The 13,467-nt window shown below is 43.5% G+C and overlaps 1 protein-coding gene across 3 annotated transcripts in view; it reads right to left on the bottom strand.

The window, feature by feature from the left end:
• LNPK (lunapark, ER junction formation factor) overlaps nucleotides 1-13,467 on the bottom strand; it is a 65,469-nt gene that overhangs the window by 35,071 nt on the left and 16,931 nt on the right. For all 3 annotated transcript variants that reach the window (XM_066575805.1, XM_066575804.1, XM_066575803.1), the window contains exons 2-3: nucleotides 3,363-3,441; nucleotides 1,918-1,959 (exon numbers count right to left, since the gene is read on the bottom strand). In XM_066575805.1, coding sequence (XP_066431902.1) covers nucleotides 1,918-1,959; nucleotides 3,363-3,389 — 69 coding nt within the window. In that variant the 5' untranslated portion in view covers nucleotides 3,390-3,441. The remainder of the gene's footprint in view (nucleotides 1-1,917; nucleotides 1,960-3,362; nucleotides 3,442-13,467) is intronic.

Below are 13,467 nucleotides of genomic sequence, written 5' to 3'. Positions count from 1 at the left end.
TATGTCTCCACTCACCAGCTCAGAAGAAAACTGGAAATCAGAGATGCAACCCGCAGAAGGGAAACTGCTGAAAAGACCCATATAATGACAGGAAACTAATAAACAATTGAAACCGCGCTCCGGTGTGATACTTCAAGAATAAGGCTGAGGACTCACCTGGTGCTCAGTGGGATCCACCTTGTCTAAGGGAACCCACTGGCACCTAGTATCCAAGACGACGTATAATCAAAACACATGTCACAATCCAGATCCACCATCCAGCATACACTGGAGAGCCGGCTGACATCAAGTAAGACTCATTTGGCAAAAGGGTCTTCATACAATCAGGATCAAGCAAAATAAAGAGCAGATTCAGCGCTCGTGGGATCCAGAGCAAAGAGTAGGAGAATTCCCACAATGGATTAATATATAGACACTTTATTGCGACGCGTTTCAGCACCAAGCCTTTTTCAAGCAATAACATGTTATAGACGACGTGTTTAGAACGTGTTTTAGAATGTCATTTAGTTATGAATGGATCGAGTTGCATAGTAGTTGTAGAAATGGAATGCAGTACTTGCGTGCCTTATCATTCATTATTGGAACGCACAATGCGTTTCATGGTAACACGTGACACGTCATGATGTCACAGGATATGCTCCTCCCACTGGAACGCACATGGTATTTGGCATCTAGCGAAGTAAGAGCTCTTATTGTATATGGTATATATGTGTAGGTATAAATGTTGTTATTGCTTGAAAAAGGCTTTGTGCCGAAGCGCGTCACAATCAAGTAGTGACTATATATTAATCCATTGTGGGAATTCTACTCTTTGCTCTGGATCCCGCAAGCGCTGAAACTGCTCTTTATTTTGCTTGAACGGGTATAAATGCTGAAGCGAGTACTCTGATCATGTCACCTGATATACTATACTGAATCTGATTTATCAACCAGTCAGATGAGCAAGGGCAGGACCGCTAATGAACATTCGGTAGCAGCCAATTTGGAAAGTCAGAGATACAATTCAGAACAGTTGTAGTGTAAAGCGCCATTTAGACACAGATTATCGCTCGAAATTCATTAGAACGATAAAAGTGAGCAATGGTTTTGCTTTTAAAATTGAATGTTTTTAACCTAACGAAAACCGTTGGAAAATGGCAGGCTTTTCAGCTGTTGTGTAGTGTTTGCATTGAAAACTCCCCTTAAAAAAAAAACAAAAACACACACACACACACACACACACACACACACGACAACTGAACGAATGTCATTTTGGCCAAGCGAACAGCAAACGGCCAAACAATGCATGTCGGGCGCAAGATAGACGATTATCGATTAAACGATGGCTTTTGAGCGATTTTCGAGTGATAATTGTGTCTAAACCAGCCTAAAGTTACCAAAAGGAAATAAGTCACATAAGGCACAATAGGGCTTATGATCCAATACCAATTGCTCCAATGACATTAAGCAGCCTTTTGCGGATTCACCTTCAAGAGATATTCTAGGACTTTTTACCCCTTGTGCTATTGATGACCCATTCTCAGGATAGGTCATCAACAGTTGAACAGTGGTTCACCACTAGGTACCCCCGACGATTAGTTGATCCCAGCCCCCGCATTCACTGCAGCCAAGGTAGATGCTGACAGCTCCATCCTCATTGCAGTTGAAGCCAGAAGTATAATAGAAGGCATAGCTCCAGTTGATTTCAATGTTATGCCTTTTATTACACTTCCAGCTCTGACCGCAACATGGACGGAATGGTTAACGGCTCAAACGCAGTAAGTGCGGGGGGCTAAAAACAGCTTATCGTTTGGGTGTCCAAGATGGTAGACCACCACTGATTAACTATCAATAGTATAAGGGGTAAAAATCCTGCAGAATATCCTGGAATATATCTGTTCACAACTAATCAATAGAATAAAAAAAAGTTAGTTGTACCTTTTCCATTTTCTCCAAAAGTTCAACAGTGGAAGGCTTTGCCTGTCAAGAACAAGAAGTCTTTGTAATAAAGATCATAGATATGGTGCTGCTGCGATATTTAAAATACCATTAACTTTGCATTACTATATTGTGGATTGCCCTAAGGAGGACGTTGTAGCGGCACCCTAATGAATCAGGACAGCCAATTTACCAACATTTTCCTACCTTTGCGCCAAAAACAGGAAGTCCTCATTTTAGTCATTCCTATGTGGACTTTCCCAGTAAGCTACAGTAAAATTAAAAAGAAACTGCTCCCTCCCAAATAAACATGACTTTATACATTGTAGGAACTGTTCCCAAAGAGCCATTGATGTCATCTAATTTCATTCTTTTCACAACCAATATTCTATATCTTGTAGCTTCATAAATAGCATAGGCATGTATGCATGGTCTAGGTACTCAAATTACAAGCCATTTCAAAAATGTTTTAATGATACCAATTAAGACAAACCTTTTAAAGATGTAGTTATCAAAACTAACGTACAGGGAAAAAAAATTTGGCCGCACCCAACATTACGTATTCCAGCAATTACTTAAGTTTTGCCAAGTTTCTCCCACAAAAGTTCCAAATCTGCATGGTTTCTCCATAGACTGGGTGAAGGAAAGACTTCATCCTAATAGTCTACCAACTTTCCTCTTGCACACATCAAATACTGCTACGCTGGAAGATCACGGAATATAACCAGAGTATGTTACACTCCCGGACAACCTCTACAAGGCTACCTGCACACAGGATGGACTTACTGAGAATTTTCTGCAGCAAAATCTGCATGTGTTACAGGCTACATGTTGCATCTCAGAGGCCAAAATTCACTATGAACATCTCAAAAATCTATTGGCATGCTGTGGATCTCAAAATCATCACCACAAGTCAGTGTAACCATACACTGTCGGCGGCGGGTACATCAGGCACATTGAAGTGGGTTGTCTGGTAACCAGGCATGCCCCTTTTTCTGCTAAAGCAAGAAGAGGATGAGTACTTACCTGTTCCCAGTCAGCACAATCCAAAGTGGCAGCCCCGCTGTGGACCCAGTGTTTATTCTGACAGAGGATGTCACCAGAAGCTAGGTGACCGTTACATGTCACATTCCCGAACTCCTGTCATCATGGCGCTCAGGATGCGAGTGCTGATGCCAGCAAAACAAGCCTCTGATCGGCTGCAGTCGTTAACCAACAGTCTGTCACAACAAACGCCAGAACCACAACTTGTGGCGGCAGACAACAGGTATGTACTGCCCCTCCTCTTATTGTAGCACAGGGGGCACTAAGGGGGGACATGTTATCCAGTAACACGACAACCCATCTACTTCGCTGGCACCCTATTACACTGCACGTTTTCAACCACAAAATCGTCAGGTTATTCACCCAATGTGCATTTACTCCAATTGCTCTGATAGACATACCTTCCATCTGGAAAGGAGCGCCCCCATTAGGCAGCTAAAGCAGAATTCAAGTCACTCGCACTGTGAAGTCCACCGCAACCTAAAAAGAATGATGTCCAAAATTAAAACAAAGTAGGCAGTGCTTCTGCCAGAAACAATCACATTGCTTAATATTAACGCAGATCTATCAGCAACTACATACCACCCCAATGAGGACAGCATGTAGCAGTGACAGAGCCGCTGCATTCACACAAGGAGCTCATGTCAAAGATGTCTAAGAAATAAGAACAGCACCACTTACAAGAGGGGCTAGATACACAAGTTACATGCCTCGTTTTGTTGATAGATACTCCAAATATACAATGCAAAAAAAAAAAGAAAAAAGTACAATTCTATTTAAAACTCTCAAGTTAATTAAATCAAAAGAATCATAAAAATTATACCAGAAGAAAAGAATCCAAGAAAATATAGTATACAGGATCGAACTGCTAAGGAAGACTTCTAATAAATCTTATAACACCTGAGGAAGGCACGCGAAACGTCGTGTGGGTCTATAGGTATGTAATACCAATATTGATTGCGTTAATCTAGATTAGCATTATGATTCTGAATTAGATGTATATATGGATCCATAATATCCTTTTCATATATGGGACCCAACTGCTCGGGTTTCTGGGATTCTTGCTTTGTTCTTTCTTGTATGAGGTATGCTATGTTATGATTCTCTTAATAAACTTGTACGTTTTAGATAGAACCATCTTTTGTGGGTTTGCATATCTAATAACAGTTCAAAACATAACACATTTAAAATAGTATTTATACTTTACTCCTACCTCAGCAGCTTTAAAAAAAAAAAAAAAAAATTTTTTTTTTTTTTTTTTTTTAAAGAGAGGGACACAGCCAAGTGCATCTAGGGTGCATGTCAAAGCTATATGTTACCAACACCCAGAACCCACTGCAAGAGAGATCTAAGTTAAATCAAAGCGTTCCGGGACAATCAAAATTTCGATCAAGAGTCCCAGGGGAGGATGTCATGTCCACGTCTTTTGCCCATTGCAACCATATCAAGGTTGTAACCATATCAACCAGTCTTACATGTAGCGACTAATCTGCACCATTTGCATCACCTCACTTATGTAACTTATGACATTGATAAATCTACATCAGCGAGTCCAATGTATTTATATTACGTAGATGCCCCTTGCTTAACAAATTTCCTCCCTAGGGCTTATTCAGACGACCTTAGATTGGCTCGGTATTCACGCCGGCCGATATACGGAGTCCCTCTCTGCAGGGGGAGGAGGCTGGAAGAGCCAGGAGCCGTGCACTGAGCTTCCGCCCCTCTGCACTATTTGCAATGATAGGAGGCGGGGCTAAGTTTCGTGAATTAGCTCTGCCCCCGTCCCGCCCCCCTTCATTGCAAATAGTGCAGAGGGGCGGAGAGGGGGCGGGAGCTCAGTGCACTGCTCCCGACTCTTTCTGCCTCCTCCCCCTGCTGAGAGGGTTGCCGTATATCGGTCAGCGTGAATATGCGGTGGATATATGGTCATCTGAATAAGCCGTTATACATACAAAGAAAAGAACACCAAAAATATTCAAAAAGATATATAGTATACTAGCTGATACACCAGGCGTCGCCCAAGTTAATTTGTTACAGGCGTTTACCTGTTCGCACAGAAATTTCATGAAGTTGTGGTTACTTCAGAAGAACCGAGGAATAAAATATAAATACATAGCGTTAGATTCTCCTCAGACTGCATTTACCGATGTCCCTCTGCAGAATGTGCCACCCCTCTCACTCATTTTACCCTTAGGCCCCCTGTCCACAGCAGTGATTTCGCCGGCAGTTTATCGCCGGCGAATCACGCCGTCTGAAGCTTTCCATAGCATTGCTATGGAAAGCGCCGGCCACTGTCCACGAGCGGAGAATCATTACAATTCTCTGCTCGCAGCCAGCAATTCGCAGCATGCTGCGAATTGCCTCAATTCTCCGCGGTCAGCCTATCAGATTAGGCTGACCAGCGGAGATTAGTCTGCGGCTCATGCTTAGAATTGAATAATCAAGTTCGACTGCATTACTTTTTCCATCAACTACCTAAAGAATGCCTATGCGGTACAGATATGTAAAGTAAATAACACATGGGGGGGGGGGTGAGGCACTTACTTTCACACTTAGAATTAAACTAGAATTGAATAATCAAGTTGCGAGCTCTTTACTTTTCCCATGTAGCACCTAAGCAGTGGTTGTGCCAAGTTTCAAGTTTGTACAGCATCGGGAAGTTAGAGAATTACACAGGGGTGTACTTAAGTTAGAGAATTAGTGGCCAATCAGTCAGGGCCTTCCCATAATCTATATAATAAATAAAATTTAAGGAATTGGCGAGGACCTTCTCAATAGATTAGTAGGGATCTGCCACTTGGGATCCCTGCTAATCAGTTGATTCCCAGCACCTCTGTCAGTATTAAGAGCACTTTCTGCATTGAAGCAACACAATTTGGTAGTGCAGCCACAGCTCTGAATCCAAATGGGCGCTGCACCTGCACTACCATATTAATGCATTGCTCACATCACACTCACTAATGTGTCTTTGTCTAACTTGGCATCATTAAATCCTCTGCTGCAGTCTAACAGATCTAGGTCTTGTCAATAAGACACTTGCAAGTTGTAGCTGGTGACAGTGAAGCCAGAAATATAAGTTATTGGACAGACATACAAAGGTATTTACACGGCAGCGATTCCTGACCGAGTGCTTTGCCCTTTGTTTAAAATTTGCATGTTAAAGCCCAAGTGACCATTTAAGTCGCTATTGACAACGGTATCACTTTTTAGCTGTAACAGATCCATAATAAACGATGGATCCCACTGACTTATACGAGTTGTCGAGAATCGACAACTTATTGTGCGGCTCTGTCCATGTAGAAGGGACTCCACTTATTTCTGTTTTGGGGGAAAAATCTCAAGAGTATCCGAAAGTAGACAATGTGAGCAGTTTTAAAATTTGTGGTTATAAATGCTTTTTAATTATGTCAAGTGATAGCGAGGGAATATCTTGTACATTGGGATTTGTCAACAAACCGCTTATTAAGAGTTGTCCGGCTAACATCACAGCATTTAGAAAACATGTCTAAATGTGAAATAGCCGTCCATGAGTCATAATAACGAGACATGCTTTCTCCACATTGTAAGCTCATGACAGAACTTGGAACACTTCTCTAATAAAACTTCCAAAATTCACTGATATATAACCAAAGTCCAGGCTAACAAACATGATCTCAAACATTAGCGCTACATACAATGCTCTTCAGCATTCTGCACCCTACATGTTGAGTCCAGTACGACCTTTAAGTATAGGACCGCCAAAACACAGAAAATTCAACTTAGCGGTGGAAACGAAGATATCGTTTTTGCTCTAACAGTTATTCTTTAATATTAAAGGGGGTCATGCTTTAGAAAAACCTTTTTCCGTACAATTCAAGAAATTCAGAACTTGACAGAAGGGTTCTCATTTCTCAATTTTAATCTATTTTCTTTTGCTAAAAGTTACTAGGACACTTTAAATAAGAGAATTGCATGGACAGTAATTCATTAAAGGGGTTGTCCCGCGGCAGCAAGTGGGTCTATACACTTCTGTATGGCCATATTAATGCACTTTGTAATGTACATTGTGCATTAATTATGAGCCATACAGAAGTTATCAAAAGTTTTTTACTTACCTGCTCCGTTGCTAGCGTCCTCGTCTCCATGGTGCCGACTAATTTTTGGCCTCCGATGGCCAAATTAGCCGCGCTTGCGCAGTCCGGGTCTTCAGCAGTCTTCTATGGAGCCGCTCGTGCCAGAGAGCGGCTCCATGTAGCTCCGCCCCGTCACGTGCCGATTCCAGCCAATCAGGAGGCTGGAATCGGCAGTGGACCGCACAGAAGAGCTGCGGTCCACGAAGACAGAGGATCCCGGCGGCCATCTTCAGCGGTAAGTATTGAAGTCACCGGAGCGCGGGGATTAAGGTAAGCGCTCCGGTAAACTTTCTTTACTTCCCTGCATCGGGGTTGTCTCGCGCCGAACGGGGGGGGGGGGGGGGTTGAAAAAAAAAAAAAACCAGTTTCGGCGCGGGACAACCCCTTTAATACATCGAGTTAAATAAGAAAAATCAAACACCTAGAAGTTGAATTTTTGCTGTAAGGCTCAGCATGCAGTTACATCTCAGGCAGATAGGTCAAGGATTACAATTGTGATTAGATGAATTAGACGCCTCTAGGTCAACCAAAGATTTTGCCCAGTTGAGAGTCTGAGAGGAGGCGCATTATTGAAATGCAAGAAGCTGGATGGTCATATTTACGAATTGCCCATTACCTGGGCTGTTCTGACCAGACTGTTAGGAGGTGTTGAGACCAATGAATGTATGAAGGCACACACAACAAATGGGCTCCGGATGCCCTCAACAGACCACCAGTAGAGAGGACCATCTTACAATTATGAGCAGCTCTAACCATTTTGTTGCCAGTCATCCAGAGACAGATGTGCCATCGTTACACCCCTGTGTCTGTCGGAACCATTTCCAGGTACTTGGCTAAAGGACATTTGGTCTCACAGCACCCATTATGTGCACGGCCTTGACACCCACCGTTTCGGTTTGCACTGGTGTCGTGAACGAAACTGGACTTCTATGTAGTGGAACCAGGTGGTCTTCAGAGACGAACACAACAGCCGGATACCCCTACTAGTGGTACGAGGGACAATAGCAGCTCATAGATATGTTCAGGACATCCTGCAGCCACATGTAATCCTCTCATGGAGGAATCAAAGAGGCATTTTCCAGCAGGATAATGCTCGGCCGCACACAAGGGGGGGGGGGGGGGGGGGGTCACAGGAATGCCTCCACAACAATGTCCCACTTCTGTGGCTGCCGGCTCACCAGATCGCCAATAGAACACGTATGGGACCATCTGAGATGCCAAGTTAGACAGCCTACGAATTTGCACGATATGGAAGCTTAGTTACAGCAAATGTAGACCAAACGTGTCGCAGAATACCATACAAAACCTGGATACCTCTATGCCCACCCATAGCACATCTTGCATCCAAGTTAGAGGCAGCCCAATAGGGTGCTATATCCTCCTTGCAAGGGTTAAGTTCTGTAAGAAATTAACTTTTTGCTTTGACATTGTCGAACATTTTATTAGATTCTGACAACTTCTAGGTGCTTGATTGTTTTTTCTATTTTGACAATGAGTGTGTATACAGATTACCAACATTGAATCGGGATTTGAAGTGCTGTGCATTTAAGTCCGTTATGTAAACAAAACAAGACAAAAGGGGGGGTAAGAATGGTTATAAACACATGGTGGATTTGGAGTTCTAGCTCCCCTAATCACCACAACATCCCCATGTACTACCCAACACGCAGCCATGATTCTAGCCTCCCATATACCGTCCTCTCTCCCCTTAATCACAGCCTGCATGTGCAGTCATCTTCTGTGGCTCAGTCATCCCTTCCTCCTTATCCAAACCCCCATCTAGCTTCTCCACTCTTCAGCACTGACAAACTTCTGAGGTCCTATAACTGTACGCCGATGAGCCAGGAGAGAGTGCAGAAATCAAGCAAAATGCCGATTGGCCAAGCTTCACTAGCCTTACAAACTGCAGAAGCCTAGCACTGATTGGCTAGGTCTCAGCCAATCATTGCAGGAATCAAGCATAGCGCGGTCTCCTTGCTCATCAGCATGAAGTGCACTGCTCCACTCTCCGCTGTACTGTATACAGGTTACTACTTCCCCTCAGATATTCGTCCCAACCACAGAGATGGGACCAATATATATTACACGATTCCGACTGAAGTAGTATCATGTCTTGGCAAAGTGAAGAATTCATTCAATTAATTGTTCAGCAGTCATTTTGCCCATGCGACAGCCGTCCAAAACTGGCTCTAGCCAGAGCAGAAGGCAACTGCAAAAGGCAAGTCTTACTCTGGACTTTGATCCAGTAGACAGCAAGTATGTTGAATTTTAATAAGAACTGCGTAAAGCTTTATTAGGCTTGCAGTTGAGATACACTGCATTAAAGTTGTTCAGGACTATTACTGTTGATAACCAATCCTGAGGATTGATCAACAGCCAATTAGCAGGGGTCCACCACATGGGAACCCCTCAATCGTTGATCGTTGTCAACTTTGCAATAACCCAGTATGGTACTACAGGCACAGCTCCCATTGATTCCAATCCTGCATCCTCTGCTTATTCTTTTGGGCTCTTCCTCCAGAAGAATAAGTGTGTTTTTTTTTAAGTGGTTTATACTACTTCCAAAATAAGTAGTATAAACCAGCCAAGCCTGGAAAGCAGCACCCTGTTCTGAAGGCTCTCAGAACAGCTTTCACCATTACCGCACAAAAGAAAGTCATCTGAGCGACAGAACAGCGTTTCCAGGGGTTTGGGCAACTTTCTGATGTCATTCCCTGCTTGCATTCATTCTTCTGCATGAACGATACGCTATCCTTAAATGTATATCTGCGGAAAACCATATGCCATGCGCAATTCGATTCCACAATCATTCACAGGCCGACTGCTGCAGATAGCTGAATGTGGAATCCGGCCAATTCGTGTGAGCCCAGCTTTGTACTCACTGGATACTTTGTGTAGTCAGCCATTCTCCAAATATCTATAATTTAAAAAGCCTTGAATATCAGCTATCATAACTCCAATATACTTCTAGAGGTGCAGCCATCTCCACCATTCTGATGGGTAGTAATCCCACTGCTAGGACCCCCACATATCAAACATTTATGAAATATTCTGTAAATATGGCACATGCCTGTGAGAAAACCCCTTTTAAAGCAGTAGGCTTTGCACCAACAGCCCTTCCAGATCACATTTCTAAGGCCGATGTCAGGATGCTCATATTTGCACAATGTGTATTGCGTATTTTATGGTACTTTTGCGGACACAAACCCCCACCCCCCAAAAAACTGCATCCATGCTCCCATTTATATGGGTTTTTTTGGGTGCAAATGTGCAGGAAAAGTACAGCATGTTGTATATATTTTTTTGCGCAAATGAAATGTGTGGGCAAAATACGCTTATGTGAACGAACCTATTGAAAACAATGTATTCTATCCACTGCATATTGCACAAGCAAATACGTTCGTGTGACACAGGCCTTAAGAATAACTGAGCTGAATGATCATATTTGCATTAATGCATGGAGCTGTTGGAGATATTTGCATTAATGACCAGGTGGATGTAATGAAGTTAACCAGTGAGCATCTCACAGCTCTGTCAGCCAAGAACACCCCAGGCAATGCAGGTTGGCATATAGAAACAGATACCTGGATGGAAAGCAAAGTACACACCCAAACTCTGATTTTGAGATCTATTACTGGAAGCCGATTGCATTCCCTACTATAACCCTTTACAGGCACTTGTTAAACCAAACCGCTCATCTCTGACAATTTCTAAGAGTGTTTTCACAAACGAAGGAATATTCATTGCTGTGGATTGGCAAATTGTGAAATCCACAGCAATTCCATTGCAGATGCATGTCAAAATCCACATTACATATGCAGATTTGGTGCAGATTATTAAGCAGCAGTCACTTGGGTTCTTAGGTTGCAGATTGGCCAGGACGATGCAGAATAGCTCTCTGGGAATTAAGAGTCTTCTATGTAAAATCCACAGCTATAAACACGCCGATTTTGAAGCCTGCAGCCCATCCTTCAGGCAAAGTTTTTCCAAAGTATGTGAATAGGGCCTAAAAACACCAGTCCGCATCATTACTGGCCAGATGTCAGCAGATACTGTCAAGAATGAATGCTGACAGAACCCTCCGTGTGTGAACATGGACTGTCTGAATCTCACATGATTAGGCCATGCTGTACTGAGCCTCCATTGACTTCAAAGGGGCTTCTCAGACGAGCGTTTTAGAATGGCGTGTGCAACAGCACTGCAGTGACGGAACTTCCAGCCGAAGCTTCCAACACAGATGTGAAACCGGCTTTATATGACGATTTTGGGTAAAACAAAAATGATTAGATCCAATAGATAAGGGGGTTTCAGGCAGCGTTTCTCTGAATAGTCCGTGGTTCATAGTTGGTCTATGAAGGTTGCCATCTCAGACAACTATACCACAAGTTATCACTATTGATCTCTGCCGTAATCTGTGTCCTGGTCTGGGCTTCCATTGAGGGAATGCAGATTTGTCATTTGGCATAAACTACTGTTCCTCTACAGCATCCAACAACTGAAAAATCCAGCACTACGGTTCAACCTTTCTATAACTCTCAGCAAACGTCATGCTTGTTCGAGAAATGAAGGCGATGATGGCCAGAAGATAATGGTCCAAAGCAGCTAGCTCAGCTTTCCAAAACCTCTGGTGCATGGCCGACTTTAACATGGGTAGGGACACACCCATACGGACAAGGGAATGGTACGGCCCACTTATCAAGTCATTCACACTTCCAGGAAGAATGGAGGAACAGCACAACACAGAGCCAGCAAAGTTATTCTAGGGGGAACACAAGTGTTCACTAAAATAGACATGTCAGAAGAAATAACATGACGACTTGTTTCATTGCTTCTAAACCATCTATTCGAATCTGCTCAACTTCTTTGCGTATTCTTGCCATTAACCTCTGATTTAAAGGGCCACTCCATTAAAAAATGTGTTCACGCCTGACCCCATCCCCGATTTTCTGTAACACTCTGGAAGTCTGTGTATTGTAGTCACTTCCATGCAGTGCAAACCCCATAACACCCCCTCTCCCCATATGATACTCATCAGGCACCATCTTAAGGCTACACTTACACGAGCAGAAATATTGTGTAAAGTCGTCAGGTTTCCCATTGAAATCAATGAGACACTAGCCAACCCTCTGACATGTATGAGGATCGCCGGAGGATCGCAGTGTCACAGAAGGGACATTAAGAGTGTTTGCATGAAAAAAATAACACCCTGCATCTGCAGGTAAAATGCACATTGACAACCCGGCCCAATATCACACTCTCCCATGTGAATGTAGTCTAAGGCCGCCTGCAGACGATCAGATCCCCTGCGAGAATTCTTGCAGCGGGATCAGACACGCGTGCCTGCAGGGACCAGTGCGGCTCTCACCTGCTCCCGCTCTGTGATGTGCCGGATGCCGCATAAGGGGTCATACACACAGGCATATGCAGTTTGAGTCCGTGAAAACTCTGCGTATATCACATACTGAAACTCTATACGCCCGTGTAAAAGAGCCCTTACGCGGTCTGAAACTGCACCCATTTACTGCATTCCCACCTCCACCCCTCACACAAAACCACAAGAAGGTTCCATAGATTTCTCTTGCCTTTATGAGTGTATATGCATATATTATGTGTATTCACTGCATATTTACGTCATTGCATTGACTTTCATGGGCAATTTTGGACCATAATACAGACCAAACTAGAACATGTAGCAATTTCATTCATGCGCGTAAAATACACACGTCTCAATACCCCAATACAAATCAATGGCGTCTATGCGGTCTGTATAAGGCCTCCTGCAGACAGCCGGGTCGGATCCCACTGCGAGAATTCTTGCAGCGGGATGCAGACCCGTGCTCCTTCAGAGGCCTGCAACTCACCCGCTCCTGGCGTCGCCGAAGCTCTGATGTGCCGGCTGCCACCCAGAGCCTCTGCGAGACCCACACAAATAGAAAATGTCGCGATTTGTTTTGAAATCGCATCTGCCTAGGATTGCGTTTTCTAATGCAATCCTATGGCAGCAGACCAGGGCAGAAATTCTACGGGAAATCCCACCGCGGAATTTCCGCCCATGTGCAGGGGGCCTAACACTTGTACTACAAAGCGCAAATACACCCATATGAATGAGGCCTTACCCCAAGTAAATCTGAGCTGGTCAGAATTGAGATCACATGACCATTTTAGGAGAAAGGGGCTAGACGTTTCAGATAAAAAGGAGTAACTATCCAAGGTAAAACTAGGCAATAGATAGACTGAACATGAGGGAGGCGCTACATCGTGAAAGATAAAATGTATCGCCGGAGAAGCCCTTTAACCCTGATATATTACACCTTCCTGGACAGACAATACTACTTTATTTTTCAAAATTAGTCATACAATTGCCACATATCACACATAAATTTGCTCAATACAG

Source organism: Eleutherodactylus coqui, chromosome 8, assembly GCF_035609145.1.
Source record: "Eleutherodactylus coqui strain aEleCoq1 chromosome 8, aEleCoq1.hap1, whole genome shotgun sequence".
Classification (NCBI taxonomy): domain Eukaryota; kingdom Metazoa; phylum Chordata; class Amphibia; order Anura; family Eleutherodactylidae; genus Eleutherodactylus; species Eleutherodactylus coqui.
The sequence above is the reverse complement of the archived record's forward strand: the minus strand, read 5'-3'. Positions and strand labels throughout refer to the sequence as shown.